The sequence below is a fragment of the Alligator mississippiensis genome, chromosome 8 (genome assembly GCF_030867095.1).
Source record: "Alligator mississippiensis isolate rAllMis1 chromosome 8, rAllMis1, whole genome shotgun sequence".
Lineage (NCBI taxonomy): Eukaryota > Metazoa > Chordata > Crocodylia > Alligatoridae > Alligator > Alligator mississippiensis.
The window spans coordinates 79,965,676-79,983,881 of record NC_081831.1 but is presented as its reverse complement, the minus strand read 5'-3'; the positions used below and the strand labels follow the sequence as shown (position 1 = coordinate 79,983,881).

The window sequence follows — 18,206 nt, the reverse complement described above, 5'->3', positions numbered from 1 at the left end:
AGGGGGTGGGAGACTGACACAGCTCTATTTTAATCTCATGCCAGAGGAACGGCACTAAAGCCACCCTGCATTTGTGCGGTGAGCAGGATTCATCCTTTGGTCCTGGTGGGACTCTCTTTTTTGGATTCAATTCTTTTTCTAATCGGTTCCTTCCTTCCTTCCTTTCATTTCAGCACTTCCTTGGCAGAAGTCGCCTGCAGCACACTCAATGAAAGTTTTGGCAGCTACAGTTGTGTAGGGCAACAGTGACACCCAGCGGGTGCTAGTGTCAGTGTGTACTTTATGCGCCTAGTGCCAGTCTTGTCATTGTGCGGTGCTGTGTGTTTGCACAGAGTAACTGCTTATCTTTTACATGTTTTATAGGCTTTTAGTGGGTAGCTTCAGCCCTAACAACGGGAGGCCTAAAACCTAAATAAACTATAAATGTAATTCCACTGGTGTTGTGTTTCTTGACAAGTGCAAATACATTGCAAGGAAAAAAAAAAAGCTTGGCTAACATTTGACAGAGTCGTATCGAAAAGAGCAAACAAATCCCTGTTTGGGCAGCTTACCTGTGCGGTTTCATTTCAATGGCTTGTTCCAGTGTATGATCTCTTACCGCATTGCACAAACAGACTGCAATCACCCAGTAAGGAAATCTGTTTAAGCTGGAAACCCTTGTGATGTGTACCCCAGTTGGAAGGGCAACTGTTATGCTCTGAAGTGCTGGACGTGAAGTCTGCCTTTTGATGCACTTGAATCAGTCACTTGTGTGGACTTGCCACTTTTGCTTAAGAGCCCAAACTGGACTGAGGCCAAGTATCAAGGCCCCAGCAGGGGGGAAAATACGAAGTCAGATCAAGTAAGAAAACACCCACTTTATCCCTTTTCTTCTTGATCACCTTACTCCAGAAAGGGAAAAAAAAGTTTAAAAAGTAAGAGAAAGTGAAGTTTCCCATCAAATTCTTCTGGAAAACCCATAAAGTTTAACCATAACAGAATTTTTCTTCTGGGATTTCCAATGTACTGATGCTCCAAAGACAACGGTCTCATATGCTGTTTGTACATCACTTGACAGACTCTTATGCATGTGTGAGTGACCAAGCCATCCTATTAGCTTCCCCAGCGTAATGAGATGGATGGGACATGTTCCCCCACTTTCTGACCCCCCCTACACTGCCAGTGTAAAGAGGTCACAGTATAAAGGAGAACCAGGATCAAGCGAGTTCAATCAAATTTGCAAGTGCTTTGGGGCAGGGACTGTCCCTGGCAGTGGGTCTATACAGGGCTGAGCATAATTAAACTTTTATCCTGTTTAGGTCTGGGCCCTTGATACAGATTTTCTTATGTCTCAACCTGTAGCAGTGGACTTCAGTCTCCCTTCTCTTGTAGCTTCCTGTATGCTCCCCCCTTTGAACTTCTTGTGTATGCGACATCTAAGCCTGCAATCCAAACGTTGGCTTTGGCAGGTGGAAAGCTGCAGTACTGTCTACGCTGAGTGGGAAAGAGGAAACTACAGGTGCTGCTAATGCAGACAACAAGTGTTAGTTAAATCTGCTTTAGTCAAATGTGTTTACCTATAACCGCCTTACAGAGCGTGCCTCCAGGGAAAGGAATCCCATAACTTTCATACCCAAGCACGATTTCTGTCCGGCTTGATGGTGTATACTTGCACAGCGTTGTACCTACAACAAAGGTAGCTTGGGGAAACTGTCCACTTCACAATACCTATGGATTACATGACAGAGGTATTGCTAATCCAAGTGGAGAAAGGGAGGCCCCATTGTGGATTCACTTGGGAGGGACTCAGTCTTTGGAGATGCTAGAAACAGGGTACCAGTACCAGGAAAAGGTGATGTCCTGTCTCACAGATGGACTTGTGGTTTCCATGCAAGACCTGCCAGCTGCCTATATTGCTTCTTGCATGTAGCACCTGCCAGAATGAAGTCTGTGGTCATGTATTTGGGGAAGCAGAGTTCAAGAGGGATCAGTGAGGGAGGCAGCAGCATGGGGGATCTGCAGAGCCTGGAGGTAAGACCATATAGTTTTTACTCAGAAACTTTGAAGAAAGGGAGACAAAGCTTGTATCCCTTGCAGCTGGGTCTTGGCAGACTCCTAGTGACACACCACAAAATGAAAGGAGCCAGCTGGCATATTCCGCGGGCCAGATCCTCAGCTAGCCTAAACCATGCTATTTCAATGCAGCTCTGCTAGTTAACACCAGCCCCAGACCAGGCTCCTTGCAGCCCTGCTTTGTCATATTCCCTCCACTGCAATGGAGCCTGAAGTCAATGCCCTCCGGTCCCACGCCCCACACAAATCTCTACCAAACACACTTGCAGACACCCAATGGTCTCTGCTCTGCTGTCAGCATGATACTCTTGAAGGCATGGAGGAATCCCTCTAGGTTGGAGCTTGTGCATCAAAGGACAACTGCAACTACGCAGGCAACAGAGCTGTGGATATGTCTAGGCACTCACGCCAAGGGCTAAACATCCTGGAGCCTTTTGTGTGGCTGGTCTGCTGAGGAGCTCCACAACCATGGCCTCAGTGGGCCTCGTGGCTATGCTGAATGTCCTTTTTAGACAACTCATTTGACCCTTTGGCACAGATATGTGATGAGATTCACATTCACTCATGCAATTTGCATGTCGCTTTGCCAACATCCCCTCTTTCTCATCAAGAAGCAGCACGTCGTAGGCTTGCAATGATTACAATCATTCTGATTATGGGCGTCTTGTCTGCATTTTTGTCTCCTCCCCGCTTCGCCTACGGTGAGGAAAAACGAGCAGAAAAACAAGTCACGTGATGAGATCAATTGTAATTTGCTTGAATTGGATGGATGTTCTGCCTTGAGCTTCAATCAATACGTAATTCATATCAAGTAAGGAGCATTTAATTTAATGGCTTCCAAGTAACAAATAGCTATTAGTATTTGTTTTTAAAGACGCTTCTTTTTCCTTTCTTTCTCAGAGCCATTCGGAAACCAGCCCTGCAAAAGCATCTCAAAATACGATGCCAGCTTGCTTTCAGAGAACTGTGTGTTATAGCAAGGGAACGAGGCTCGTTTTCACGTGTTCTAATGCTAACATGGATGTGGTGCTAATATGGAAAAATGAAAGGAAATCCTGGGAAAAGCAGGGCTGGTAATAGGACATGGTGCTGGGAGCTGGTGGAATCCCTACTCGTTGCCAAATTCAGTGCCAAATTGCCAAAAAGTCACCTGCCCTCAGGGTTTGCAGGGGGAAGAATGGTAGTTCCTGCCCACAGCCTTCTGTCCTGACTCGGCTACTTCCTGGGTTTCTTCTCTGCCCCCAACCTAAGTTCCCTGCAGAAGGGGAAGAAGCTGGCAGCCCTATTCCTGGCACTAAGGGCAGTGGCTTGTCTCTGACCCAGACCAGCTGGGACTGGCAGAGTTTACAAGAAATGAACTGGTCAGTCTCAGCGTGCTCCTTTTGGGAGAATTCATCACGGACCATCATCAGTCAGCTCTAGTTGGCAAGTTGATGGCAATCTCAGAGGGCAAGGAATGCACGGGGCCTGGGCAGCGATCTGCTCTTTCACGCCCAGAGATGGCTCCCCGCAAGCGGAGCTGTGGATTGATGCAGGGGCTGCTTGCAGGGTTCCTGTTACCCACCTGGTATCTGCTTTCAAGGAACTTGATGAGAGTGAGAATGAGGGGTGCTGAGGAATAGTTAACACAGGGGCTTAAAGGTATTTCTTTTAGCAATGAAACTATTTGTTCACTCAAACCTCAGTAAGAACCACCACAGGCCTACGGCATGTCTACTTGGAGCAACACAGAGGGATAGAGGGATACCTCTGTGGGGCCGAGCTGCACTGCTACCCAGCGCATCCATAGGTGGAGGATATTGGGATGACCTTCAGGGAAGCTTAGCTATGAAATAAGCAGGGGTAACATTGAGAAATAAGCAGTCACGGACCAAGCACCAGGATGTGGTGAGCACAGCAAATTGCAATGGTTTCCTTCCTGAAAAGCTACGTATATCCTTTGACAGTGCTTTGGTGAGTACAGGTCGCCACTATAATAAGCCTGCCCAGTCCCCAGCCATGGGTCTACAAGTTCTCAATGGCGGAGCAGGCAGAAGAAGACTCTCAAAGGCTGTGAAGGCAGATGAAGGCTGCAGCAGAATGAGATCCCCGGTTGTCTTGGTGCCCTTGCCGTTGGATCTGTCAAGAGCTGTGTGGAAGCTGATATGCAGCAGCTTCTCCACTATAAAAGAAGTCATGCACAGGCGTCTTCCATGAAAACAGTTGGAAGACAATCATCCTTGACTGCGAGGGAGTGCTGAAGAAGGGAGAGGGATATCTAGGTTTCAGCGAGCTGGCTGGGGCACTGGAAGCAATAGGGATGCAAGAGCTCTCAGCCCAGGCCTTAGCCTCCATGCTAACTGAGCTAGCCTGCTTCCATTACACAAGATAACTGATTTAAAGCACCTCAGGTATCTCTATGTGGGTCTTCTGTGCCGTGTACACACCCCCGTGGCATTCACTTGGGTTTTTGGCAGATCAGCTGGTGTTACGCGTGGGCATTTCATGTCAAACTCATTATAGACATGAAGCCCCTTCCCTCCATCTCACCCCATTGCCCCCCACCTCTAGGTTCATTCTCACTCTGTGTCTGTGTCATCACTATTGTGAATAAATCTTACCCAAGGACAGTCCAATCTAACTTTCTCTACTAGAGCAATAAATCTCCCATTCCAAGGTCTCAAACACCAGTTTCGTTCCGCGATCCATAATTCCACAGGCCATAAATGGGCTCTCTCAGTAAAATCAGTTGTGACATTGATGTCACAATTCATGTTGGCCTCAGTGTGCCAGTCACTATCATCCCTGCCAGGGCCATAACTCCAAAGGGTGGCATTCAGGCCAGTTACATGGAGACAACAGCTCCCTGTGTAGAGGCAAGAGCAGTGTCCCCCCAAGGGGCCATTCTCAGGCTGTGGGTGCTGGAGTACATTGATGGTTCAGGCTAAAGCTCTCCCCTTTCACTGGCCTTCAAGCCCTTCCCCAAATGGTGAGACTGAGCTGGGACAGCATTGGGTCCTAGACCAGGCACCCCCACCTGAAGGCAGATGCAGGGGGAGTGCTGTGAGCCTGACATCAGGGACTTTCTCTCCGATCTGGGGTTCACTGCATCCCAGACCGTTTTAAAAAAGCAAGCATGCAGCTGGGAGTCCCACCTGTATACCTGCTTGTTTAAGTCCCCAGGGCACCCGTGGAACCAGCAGCTGGGAAGACAGGATCAAATCCGATCATGCCATTAAATGAACATATGCCAGGGGCATTAGCAGATCAAAAGGAAAGATCTTTTTTTCTTTTTTGTGCCTTTCAAAACCAAGATTCATGTCTTATTCTGGGGCATGTTGTATGTAAGAAAATATGGCATACGGCTCAGCTGGTTTACTTATGTTTTTGGAGAGCATTCAATGTTCAAATGCTTTAAACATTTGAGGCTACAGCAGAAGATCAGTGACACTGGCTCTACCCTGCCTCGAGTCCTTCCAGCCAAGGCTTTCTAGGCATCACACTGTTTAAATGCTTACACCATGTCCATTCAGAGCAAGCAGCTGCAGGGGGGAGCTGAGGACCTAGGGTCAGATTCTGCTACTGGACATCTTAACTGGACTGCGGTACCTCAATGTGATTTTATCCTATTCTGCTTAAGTCCCTGAAAATCCATTAAGGCATCTGCTTCTGCAGTAACTGTCATCTCCCCCTTATGTTTGAGTCACAAATGAGCAGCAAAGAGGAGGAGGACCCACCCTTGTTTGAGAGGAATAGTTTTTCAGAAATGCGAAGTGGGTAGAATAGAGTCCCATTAGGTGCTTGAGACACGTGATAGGTGGAATAGGGTTTGGCCGTCATCTTCATCAGCTGTGATGGTCCAACAGTTGTCCAGCACAAGCCATTTCCACCTCCCGATGTGCGTTTTCTGCTGACCAGCTTCAGTGTCCATCAAAATCAGCAGCAGCCTGAAGAGCATGATTTTTTTTTCCAACTATGAATTGCAGGAGATGCATCTCAGATCTAAACTGGATGGACTACAGCAGGCAGGGTGAAGGGGCAGAGGGCCAGTGGTCTCTGAGGAAGCAATAAAGTGCGGAGGACTTGTCAGATGTGTTGAAGAGGCCCGAGGGTGCAGTGAATGGATGAACTCGCTGCTCACCTCTGGGAGCAATTCCTTACTTCAGGCAAGAGTGGGGATGAAGAGGAAAGGACACATGTACGCCAGCAGTGCCCACAGCCACCAGAACCCCTTGGGGCTTTCGTGAGCTCATGCAACTTAAAGCATCCACAAAGTGGCTTAAAGTTGGATCTGGGGCTGTGCTGATACATGGCAATGCAGGGCTGTGCAGGGGCAGGCAGGTGATGGGAATCCAGGGTTTTTGTACAGGCCTTTCGCAGTCTGAGCGCTGCAGCTGTAACCTGGAGCTAGCTCGGGGGGAACCTGTTGCTAGGCGATAGCTGTTTTCGGTAAGAGCTCACTAACTCATTGGCATATACAGCTGTGCTTCTCTGCACCAGCAATCCCAGCAATCAGGCTAACGGCCTCCTAGCATCCTCCTGCCCCTGGGTCAAGGCCATCAAAACAGCCATGAGATCCCTCACTGTAAGCTAATCCTGAAGTCAGAGACTGTTATTTCAACTGGGACTGGCAGCATTGATGCTGAAGTGGCTCACACAGGCAGAGCTTACTGATCAAGCCTGTATGGGCTGGGCATAACGAGAAAGGCTCCCTGATTATCTCTCCAGATGCAGTCTAGAGCAGCCCAGGGGTAGCTCTAAGCTGAGCTAGCTGGGTAGAGTCCCCTAGGGCCCATGCACCGGCTGAGGGTTGTGAGAGGAGATTTATGGGATTTATGGGATGCGCAGAACCACAATCCTGACCCATATAGCTTAAAGTGTAGGTGCAAAAGTGATGCCAGATCTAGAGTGGCTTTCTGTGACATGCATTCGCATGTATTCGCAGAGAACTTAAAGGGAAAAAAACCACTTTGTTTTTGCAATGATTAAAGTGCTACTAGAATGAAACTTCTGCCAGTCATAGCTCAGGAGACCAGATCCAGACCGGATAACTGAAGGAAGGTAACATGCATCCCAGGGATGAACAAATGATGTCAAGTGAAATGGGGAAGAGCACTTGCTGCATATTCACCGTTCTGCAACAACTGCCCCATGTGTCATCTCTTTCCCACAGTAAGCAGAAGCTGAACTGCAGTCATTCAGCATTGATTCTTTCAGGGGTAAACTGCAAATGTAGGATTCATTCCCAGTATTGTGGGACAGGGTAGAGCCGAGCAGAGGCAACCTTTCTGGCAGATGTGCCACAAATTAGCCCTACAGCCTCCCTGAGTGCCCTCTGATGCTTTTCTCCTCCGTAATCTGCTGCTCTTCTTTATGCTCTCTGCTCTGCATTCTCTAATCAAGCTTCTGCTCTGCCTTTTGCTTCCTGCCCTGTGCTCCCTGCCTGCTCTGCTGCTCTGCCATCTGCTCCCAGCCCCATCTACCACTGTGCTGCCTGTCCCCTCCCCAGTCTGCCATGAGCCACACACAAAGGCTGCCCGTACCACTTTTAGCATGGGTGCTGCAGGTTGGCCACCCCTGGAGTAGACACATGAAAAGGTTCCTGAGGAGCAGCTGGCATGCAGTGTACCCCCTTCCTCCTAACCTGGTGCAATTTGCCTGTCTGCCCACACCAAAGAGACACGTTCAAAAGGCACGTGCAGGGAACTGTGTCAAAACACCGTAGCTGTTCACTGTAAATACAAAACGAAGCAGCCAAGATCTTTCTGGTCACAGCATTGAAAACTCACTTTTGCTACACATGCCATGAATGCATTGGGGAATAACGTTTCTCACTTTCAACTGCCATCACTGTCCCTGTTTAGCTCTACAGTACAGCATGTGCTGTCACCAGATAAATGTGGTGTTGAGACTTGAGTCTGGACCACATACGGCATACAAGCAGGGACAAGAAGTTTCAGGGAGGAGAGATGTAACCATGGGAATTAGTCACGGCATTATTTTTCCTTGGTACCTAAGGGTGCATTAGTCTGACATGCTAAAATCCAGCTGCACTGGCATCAGAAGGATGCAAAAAACTCTCATTGCTTAAATTCTTAAACAAATAATGCTTAAATACCTGGCAGTTTGAAATGATTTGCCTGAATTCCTTCCACATTTCCACAATCCACTATTCCAGGATCCAAACATCCATAGAGCAATAGATTTACTCTGTTCAAAGTTAGAAGGTGGCTGAAAATTTCACACTTTCAACAGAAAATGATTTGCCCCCTCATAGCTTGTATGAAACAAATACCAAGGGGCTGCAGAATGTATTTTGATTTTTTTACAGGCTTCAGGAATTGGAAAAGCATTTTCCTCTGTAAAAATGTCAATCTTTTCCTCTTGCCTCTCCTTCTATATTTTGTTTTGGTGAACTAATCTAATCTATCACAATATAACTCACCTGAAAGATTACCTTTTATGATCTAATATATTACTTATAACCTCTACTTCTGCAATCATTAAGCCCTTTGAAGGCTAGAAATCAGAGGTCAGTCCTGCTGAAGTTCCATCCACCCTATTTGTTCTGGAGACGGGCCCCAGCCCAGCAAGGTACTTCAGCACATGTTGAAGTGGATGAGGAGCCCAAGGGAAAGGTGGGAAGGTACGTTATGTACAGCCTAGCCAGTTCAGGTCCTGTGGGTATGGACTTGCTGTCTTTGCACATTACGTTTCATACCGAGCAACTATTATATCATTTTTAGGGTCCGTCCGTACCTCTGCCCTACAGCAAGTGTGTGGAGTGGAGGATATTTGGCTTAGACATTATTCTGTGGCGGTTCTATATTAGTGTATAAGTTGAGAGGGGGTATGGTCTGATGCAAAATCCACTGACCTCAGGCTCACAGTGGGAGATATCAGCTCATACTAGATACATACAGTATGTGAGGGTAAGAAAGCTTTTGATCTACAGTGGTGGTGGCTTTGTATGAGTAAGAGGTCAGTGGGATCTGCAAAAGGGCTGAGACATTGTATGGACATTATGGGTGTGTCCGGACAAGCGTGGACATTTGTTTCCCCAGGGACAAGAAGCAATGCCACACCTTGTGCCACTGCTACTTGTCCCTGGGGAACGCATGGCAGGTTACCTTGGATGGGGTAGGGGAGGCTTCAGCCAGCAACTGTGCTGACCCCAGAAGTCTTATCTGGAGTCCTGGAGGCCTCCCAGTTGGCCAGGCTCTGGTTCTGGGTGGCCACCACATGTGCTACCCCACTTTTTCTTGGCATGAGTTTTTTGGACCCTGGGATCTCCCGGACTAAGGACAGACATTCATAAAGTCTGAGCCTGAACTGCTTCAACCTTTGTAGGTTAGTCTAACCTGGCTAGGCTGAACTGGTTTGCAACCACACAGACATTCCTTCTGGACTGAAGAAATGCAGGCACGTGCCTGCAGTGGCTCAGGCTAGAAGTCAGGGGTTGGGGCAGGGCACTAGAGCACCCCTCCCTTCCCTTTTGCAGTGCTGAGCTGAGGGGGTGTGTGGCCAGGCCAGCGAGGGAGCCAGCAGGGAGTTGCTAGCACAGCATTAGGCACCCCATCAAGAAAACAAAATCCTCTCTCATTAGTTCAAGCTCTTTTTAAACAACTTTTTCCATGGAAGGAATGGAGGGACATTACCAGCTACCTGTTGATTAGGTCTAAAAAGCCCTAAGCCAACACTGTCTTGTCTGCCTTTGTCCTGTCTATCTTACACAGACACCTCTCAGCATTAGCTAGCGTACCACATGCTGGGTATGGTCCATGCTGTGGGAGAGGGGAGGGGGGAAATCCTTGCTTGAGCAGCAAGTGGTGGGAATGGTGGGGGGGTGGTGGTGGTGGCAGGGGGAACCCAGATAGATGCTGCTGTGCCCACAGTCTCTGCTGGAGCTCCAGCCAGGGAGCAGAGGGGAGGGGCCAGCCCTGCTCTGAAGCAGAGAGCCCTGCTCAAGGCTGCAAAGCATCTGGGATGCTGGGGAACTCTGCTTTAACTTAAATCAGCAAGGGGTCTGGGACAGACATTGCATAAACCGGTTTGACTCAGATCAGTTAAGTCTGATACTACATTCAGTCAGGTTTATCTCAAACCACTTTCAGCCATTTTGAAACTGGTTTATGTGCACTGAACATCTGTTCTGTTACAGGTTTAAACCAGTTTCTGATCACTTAAACTGGTTTATGTGTCATGTCTGTTCCTATCCCCTGGGTCAAACCTCCCCCACTCTGCACTGCAAGGTAGCAGCATGAGGAGTGCCTATGTGTGCGGTGTGTGGTGCTGCAGACCACCACATACCTCACGTCTGCTCTTGTCTGGATGCGGCTTACAGGGGCATGTGAGCATGCATATCAAACAACAAACTAATATTAAAGTTTAGGGTTGAAACCTAGAGCCAAATCTCGCCCCCCCGCCCCTTCAAGCAAATCTTTAAAGATGTTTATTTCAAACTTGAATGATCTCAGTGCTTTCTATTTAAAGCCCATATATACACTGGTATTTGCTGCTTTAATTCTGTTTTAATGATGCATTGTGTCTGGGCATAGGTGTGTAGCTAAGATGGATCAGTCTGCTAGAAGACATGGAGAACATCAGAGTCAAGCTGCTTGTCCAACATCTGTGCTTTCACCACCCAATCATTGTGACAGAAGCAGGTAACCAAAGGGAACGCATGCCACACAACTGTCGTAATCACACAGAGTTGAGTTTGGAGTTCAAACGTAAATGGTCACAATATCAAGGAATCTGAGACCAGCTGGGAAATAAATGTTCTTCAAACACCATGAACTGATGCATATTGGAGGGCTGAGGTATTCTGTAAAGATCACCCATTTAACACACAAAATATGATTCTGGGAGTTAGCTGGGGAAGATGACAGCCGTTCCAGGAGAGAGGGTATTAGAAATTGTAAGCAGCTATTAAGACTAGGAGCACGTGAATCTTTGCATTTTGATAAAATGATGGGTGGCAAAATACTCTAGAGAGCCAGACACCCACATTCTTCATCTTGAGAATTTGAGCTCCCCAGCACACAAGCTTGCAGAAGTAATTACAGCACGCAGCGGTTTGGAAGATCTTAAAAATCTCCATAGCAACCTCTCAGCAACAACCTTCGCATATCGAAAGAAGAGCAAAAACTCCCTAAGAGGTTGTGTGTATGTGAGAGGTCCTAGTGGGCCCAAAAGGCCAAGCCTAGGCTGTGTGCAGTGGCCATGCTGAACTCAGGTGCATTTGGTTACACCGACATAGTTTAACTTTTTCTGCCACATGCTCCTTAAACATCTTGCTCTCAAACTTGGTTTTACACTGGAGAGCCTGAGGTTGGTGGTTATTGTAGCAGTCCTTGTGGGACTTGTCATGACAATTAACATGGCTAAGGCACTCCAGGCCACGTACTGTCATATTAATGCAAAGCTCAATGAAAAGAATTCCCAGATTAAATTTGCCTCTAAACTAAATACCAGGAAAACAAGCAACGTGGAACAGGAGAAGGGGAAAGGGAAGTGCTGCCTGCTCTTTAGAGCTATACTTTCAAATAATTAGTGTCAGAACAGAAACTTTGGCTGAAGGCCAATGAGCCCTACCCCAAGCAGAGGCAGAGAAGCAGCAGCAGTAGCAGCAGGAGGAACTGGGGGGGTGGGGGTGGTAGGGAGGGTTTACTGGCTCTTGATAGTGGGTAGGAGCTGAAGGGTGTCTGGGGAGGAGTTACTGGTGCGGGGAGAGGGTCAGCTGGGGGAAACCAGGGCAGTGGGTTTGTGAGGGGGTCTTGGGGGAAACCAAAGCAAAAACATCAGCGCTGCTACAGTGGGTCAAACCACAGGTCCCTCTAGCCCTGCACCCTGGCTAGGGACAGAAATTACTTGTAAACTGGTATAAGTGATCAGAAACTGGTTCAAATCTGTAAGCAATGGAAGTTTAGTGCACATAAACCACTTTTAAAATGGTCAAAACCAGTTTGAGATAAACCTGGATGGATGTAGTATCAAACTTAATTGATTTAAGTTAAATCATTTTATTGAACTTCTGTCCCAGATCCCGTCCAGATTCAAGTTAACTCACAGTCCCCCAACATCCCAGGATGCTTTGCATCTTCCCTGCAAACCGTCCCTTGCAGGGTGGGTGAGCTAGCCTAGCTGTCTGCTCCAGCTGAGCAGGCAGGCATGCTCTAGCGCCCCCCGACTTCTGGCCTGGGCCACTGCAGCCTACAGCTGCATTTCCAGAATCAAAAGTGAATGTCTGTTCACTTGCTTATCAGTTCAGTCTACGCAGCTTACACTAACCTGCGAAGACCATATTGATTCAGCCTCTGGCTTTTTGACTGTCTGTACTTAGCCCCTGTGTCTCCTGGTGGCACAGAGTGGGGAGTGAGGAGCAGTTCTGGGCTCCCTTTGGCAGCTTGCCTGCCCCTTCTCTCCTCTCTCTTTCCTGCTTGGGTGCCATGGGGCGAGGACTCATAGAGTGACTTTTTTGGGTAGTGACAGACAAAGCATTCTGTGTTGGATCTGCTCCAGCAGGAGAAACGGGTGGGCCCTATTCGGATGCTTTGCAGGGCTCTAAGTCTCTCTTTCTCCAAAGCCCACTCCTGATAAGAGAAGGAGGAAGATAATGATCCTGACCAGGGAGAAGGAAAAAAACTCCCAAGTAAAAGTGGCCAAGCCCTGGGTCGGCCAAGAGGGCAGACAAGAGCAGCCTCCAGCCTGAGCTAAATTATGTGGCTAATCTCAGTGTGGCATCTGACACCCAGCCATTCATGGCATGGCTACAGATTAAAGTAACCCGCTGCTATCTGCCCACAGTGGCTCTCTGCCTCTCGCCCAGGGATTTTCCAGTGGCCAAATTAAACATTTCTAGAACCAAGGGCTGGTGAGGGAGGTGTTGGAAGGAAAAGGAGGTCCATGGGAAGACCCCACAGAGATGCACAGGTGAGGCTGGAAACCTGCTGAAGAGATATTAAAGGTAATGCTTGTGCTCCTGACACTTTTGCAACAGCCAGAAAAGATCCACCCCAACTCGTCTGCCTTTACTTGCACATTTGCTAACAGGAGGTCTGGACTTTGCTCTCACACTCCCACCAAATTTTCCCCGCAGAGGGACACACATGCTTGTGACGTCCTGTGGGCTACAGGGCAGGACCTAATGGTGTGTCAATGAAAGGTGTTGCAAGAGTCATCAACCGGCAACGAACGCAATAAAGGAGAAGGTGAGCCAGGCAGGCTGGTTACTGCAGTGTATTGTTTCAGTCACCTTCAGGAGTGAGACTGCAAAGGGGAAGTAGCTTCCCCTTCATGAAAGGATCCACTGAAAGCCTCCAGGTGTCCCTTTGGACGTCCTCCTTGCCCCCCAAAATGTACTCTTGCCTGAGAGAGTGAAACACAAGCAGTGTTTGGCCAAAATCTATCTGGACTTTTATTTGCTGCCTTCCAGCCAGGTGAGTTTTTGAAATACCTCTTGCAATGAGTATATTTTATAAGCAAATATAAACCATTTCAACTGTGTAAGGATGGCTGTTTACGCAAGATGCTTGTATTCCATCATCTTCTAGTCCCTGCATTTTGTAAAAGCTTTTAAACTACAGTTTAAACCTTACAAATCTATTCTTTTAACCCTAACTGCTTTGACATCTACTATTAGCTCAGTTTATTGAACTGAATCTTATATGTAGCATGCTTGGTTGTACAGGGACAATTGCTGTTTTCTTAATGATCTGTCTGCAATGAATGCTAGGTGAGAATACAGAATAAGATCTGCAATGGGTGCAATCTAATTCAGTTCCATCCAAGGAACTGATTTTAATGGAGCAACTCATATTTATGTTAGCTTGGATCTGGCCCACACTTTACAAGTCAGTTTAAATGCCACGTTCTTAATTATGGCTTGATCTTGCAATGTGACAAATGCACTTGGGAGGTGCTGAGTACCTTTCACTCCTACTGGAGTGAATGGAAAAGGTGCCAACAACTGACAGAGGGCCTCAGGACCGGGATAGAAACCTGAACTTGAAAGCACCATAGGAAGCAGGGGCTTGCACTGTTTTAACTAACACAGCTTGCACTTTTTTAACTAAGCCAGCTTTGTCATGGGGGCAAAGGGCAGTGTGGATGTGCTTGTGCACCAGGCTTCTCTGAGTTTAGGGGGGAGTTAGCTGAGAACTAAACAGAACTGAACTTCTCCAAAACCAAAGTAAATGTGTTCACACAGTTGAATCAAATAGTCACATTTGAACCATCAACCGCAGATGGTTTTGCTTGACTCACATCTAGCTGATGTTTCTGTCCTGGTTTAGGAACCTAGAGAACAGGTCTGACTTCCAAAATGCTTGGCGCTTTTGAAGTCAGTGACATTTTGCCTGAGAAAAGAGCAGAGGCAAGTTCCTGGTGTCTAGAAACACAGAGTTTTCTGTGGGCAGTGGCCCACAGGGGCAGCTCACATACAACGTGCCATGGTGCTGGTACAGATACTGCTAGTCTGGTGTGTCAGACAGGGGGAACAAGCAGCCTGCTGCTAAGACCCAAGCGAGAGCTTCACCTTTGGTGACAGAGGTGCTAGATTTTAGGTGCCAGCATGACGCATATTTGTGCATGTGACCCAAACCAGGAATTTAGACTTTATGCTGGTGTAATTACCCAGTAATGTTGTTAGGAATACTTGGATACTTTATCACATCTGTTCATGTAACACGTTGGACCCATCAGCCAGCAGGTCTCTGATTAGGGCAGCCTTGGTTAGATTTAAAATGAAGAACCAGGAATGTGTCTTTTTGGTAACACAATTTATTTGCTAATAACAATTTAAATAGTTGCAGATCAAAGAACAATGATCTAAGTCAGTGGTTTTCAACATGTGGTCTGCAGACCCATGGGGGTTGGAGATGATGTCTAAGGAGTCTGCAAAAGATGACTACGATCAATCAAAAGTATATGAATACCCACACTTACAGTTCAGAGGGTCTGCATATCCATTTGAAATTTCCAAAGGGGTCTGCAAATGGAAAAAGGTTGAAAACCACTGATCTAAGTGAAAAAATGCATTTGCATTTTGACAAGAAACTGTATTCTAGATGTCTTCTGGGCACATGACATGTATAGGGGGTACAGCATTATCAATAACCTTAAAAATTTAGACATTTTGGCTGGGATTTGCAAATGAACCTAAGAGAATGCTGCAGTTTCATGGCAACTGGGTGCCTAAGCCTCTGAGGGACCTGTAAAAATGCCAGCCTAAACAGACACAGTAAATATGAATCTTGCTAATGAGAATTAAATACCAATCAATGTAGCTGACAGAATTTTTACAGTATTGTCCCAAGTGGAATCAGGAACACTTCTTTTTTTGAAGATATAAAGATGTGAGAAAGGGATATATTTTGTTTTGTGGGGAGGCAACACGTCTACTTGGCCAGGGCAGAGGACTGGAAGCCAGGACTCCTGGGCTCCTTTTTTGTGACAGCCTCCAGCTCCCAGTGCGATCCTGAGCCAGTCTCCTCTGTTCTCTGTGCCTCACTTTTTCCCCCACCTGTGAAATGAGGCTTGTGTTGTTCAGTCATTGGCATGGAGCACTTTTAATGGCTCAGCCAGACGGGTCAGTAAATCAGCAGGTGTTGCCATCTCTCTTTCAGAACATGCCTAGAGAATGAAGAGGCACATGCAAGCTCGGGGACAAGGCTTTCCTGACAAGCTGCTCTGTGGCCTGGTTGTTACTGCAAGTCTTTTTCTGCTCTCAGGTACCTGTGAACACATCCCTGGGGCTACATCTCCCAGTGGGCGCACGAGGGGCTGGGAGCGGGCGAGCAAAGGACCTGTGCTCGGGTGCCATTCCCAGGCCTGCAAGCAGGAAGAGTGCTTCTAGTGCAGCGAGGGGAGGAAGGGGTGGCTGGCAGCTGAACAAGGCAGATTTTACGCCTGCTGTGAGGAGGTGGAAAAGTGCTTCCCGCTGTCACAGACCCTGCCCAGCACCAGCTGTACAGATCTGCCAATTTCCTGGCTTGCGCTGGCTGTGTTGGCAACCTCTGCGCGTGGCAGGAGCTAGCCTCTGTCGGTGTGAGCAAACCCTGCAGCCGCATTGGCACAATCTGTGTCTCTCTAGGAAGGTGCAAGTCATTGGTTTGCACCCAGCCATGAAAGCACTTTCTTGTTGTCTTGGCTGTCTCACCCCTGCTTATCCCCCTCCACGCTTGTATCTTGCCCTTCAAACCCAGACAACCAAGCGCTAAGCCTCCTTGTCCATTCCCTACCTCACATCCTTCTGCCCCTGCAGCTCTGCTGAGCTCTCCCATGCTGCTACCAAGACGTTGCATTTCCTGCACATAGCACAGATGGGGAAAACCAACTGCAATGGTCACCATCCACTGGGACAATAATTTGAGCCTGCACGTAGCATAACTGTTTTTGGCTACTTCACAGCTATGGCCCATAGCTGGAGGTCAAGTGCTTGCTGAAGTTTCCTTACACTTCTACATCTTTGCATGGGTCCAGTCCTTTATGTCACCACAGAGTGACACCACAAATCTCACCATAAAGTATATGTTTGCTGTCTTCAGAGTGTCCTGGGGGAAAGATGAAAGCTAATTGCTGCACCAAATTGTCTTCAAATAACCCCCTCACAGAGCCAGCCATTGCATGTTCTGTTTCGGGAGCACCCTAGCCACTGGGCCACCTACTCCTGATGCTCCAGCAGAACAAAAATTGTTTTCAGGGCTACTTGTGCTTCTTTCCTTTGCTTATTTTGGCTTTCCAAGAGCAAGGGAAATTCCAGCTTTAAAATGCATCCCATGAAATGGTCCAGCTGATGTTCCTGTCAGTGCTAAACCACTAACCCCCTCGACAAAGTTGGGACCTCTCATACCCAGCTAAATCCATACGGGGAAAACATCAAGGCCTTGGCACTGCAATGGAAAAGTGGAACCATTTCTGTTGCCTGTGGAGTTGCACTGATGAAAGCAAGATCAGAATAAGGACTGGAATGCTAGGACTTGATGAAGGGTTCAGTGATGCTGGGCTTTGGAAAGCAGGGACCAACCTTAGATAGTACGCTGTTCTTCTTTATCTGAGCTGGTACTGTCTGTCCATGTTGGGAGAAAGGGGTTTTGCTAGAACAGCCACATATCACTCTTGGTTGTCTCTACAGAATTAGGCTCTGCAAATCAATCATTGATTGCTTGCTTCTGATTTGAAGTGCATGTAGCAGATGGGAGAAGTGTCTGCTGCTTTCGCAAGTTCGTGACGTGCGTAGCCTTTATTAGAAGTGCAAATAATCACTTGAGATTTACAGGTCTGGTTTAACTCAAGAGATTTACAATGCTGGTTTTATATGGCTGGCAATCAGGGGTTGGTGTAATTGATGTCACTGGGGACCAGGCTTGGAAAAACAACATTAAGTTATGGTAATAAAGGCTTCATCCTCATGGCACTTCTCTTCTGCAAGTAATAAATCTTTAATTAATGAAACCCATGTAAACGCGTGAGTATAATATAAATCGAAGAGGCAACTCAGCAGGACAAGGGCATCTTGAGTTGTGCTTCTAGTAGTCTTAGTTTCATCGTCCCTAGGTCTTACACCATAGAGGGGTCAAATTATATCTGCAGATGTAAAGGAGCTGCTCAGCTGCTTCAGATCTCCGAGTTAGCTGGTTTAACATTTGTTCTTGTGTCTCTCAGCCACATCCCAGTTCCAGCATTGCAGTCACTCCTCCCCCTGAGCCTCCACTCAATGTGCCCACCTTTGTGTGTTGAGTTTTCACAGCCAGGGCAAGTTGTTCCAGATCTGCCGACAGTACTACAGGCAAAAGGACTGACTAACAAATCATTAAAAAAACCACTGTCCCAACAAACTCTTCACAGTCCTGGAAAAAGGCCCTGTTCTTACAGTTATTATCATTGTCACAAACCCTAATGTAGGTATATTCGCACTGGAGTCGATGATCCTGGCACAGTGGAAAACAATGGCCTTGTTCGTTTGCATGAGAGTTAAAATATTTCCAGGAAGATCCAATAAAGAAAACCCTCTGCCCACAGGCACCTCTGCATGAAGTCCCTCTGCACACTTGCAAAGGCTGAAAGAGCTATGATTATTTAATCTGGGGAAGAGAAGACTGAGGGGTTGTGGGGTTATATGAAGGATAGAAATAGATTTTTCTCTGTGGCTGCAGGGGACAGGACAAGGAGCA

The 18,206-nt window shown here is 47.4% G+C and overlaps 1 protein-coding gene across 3 annotated transcripts in view; it reads left to right on the top strand.

Annotated features, from left to right (window-relative positions):
* The first annotated feature begins 8,580 nt into the window (after positions 1 to 8,580).
* Positions 8,581 to 18,206, top strand: part of ADGRG4 (adhesion G protein-coupled receptor G4) — a 55,277-nt gene continuing 45,651 nt past the window's right edge. The window contains exons 1-4 of one of the 3 annotated variants that reach the window (XM_019492792.1): positions 8,581 to 8,677; positions 10,590 to 10,697; positions 13,133 to 13,244; positions 15,660 to 15,764. In XM_019492792.1, coding sequence (XP_019348337.1) covers positions 15,674 to 15,764 — 91 coding nt within the window. In that variant the 5' untranslated portion in view covers positions 8,581 to 8,677; positions 10,590 to 10,697; positions 13,133 to 13,244; positions 15,660 to 15,673. Of the gene's footprint in view, positions 8,678 to 10,589; positions 10,698 to 13,132; positions 13,473 to 15,659; positions 15,765 to 18,206 lie in introns of all 3 variants that reach the window. The other 2 variants (XM_019492790.1, XM_019492791.1) reach the window with 2 other exon arrangements.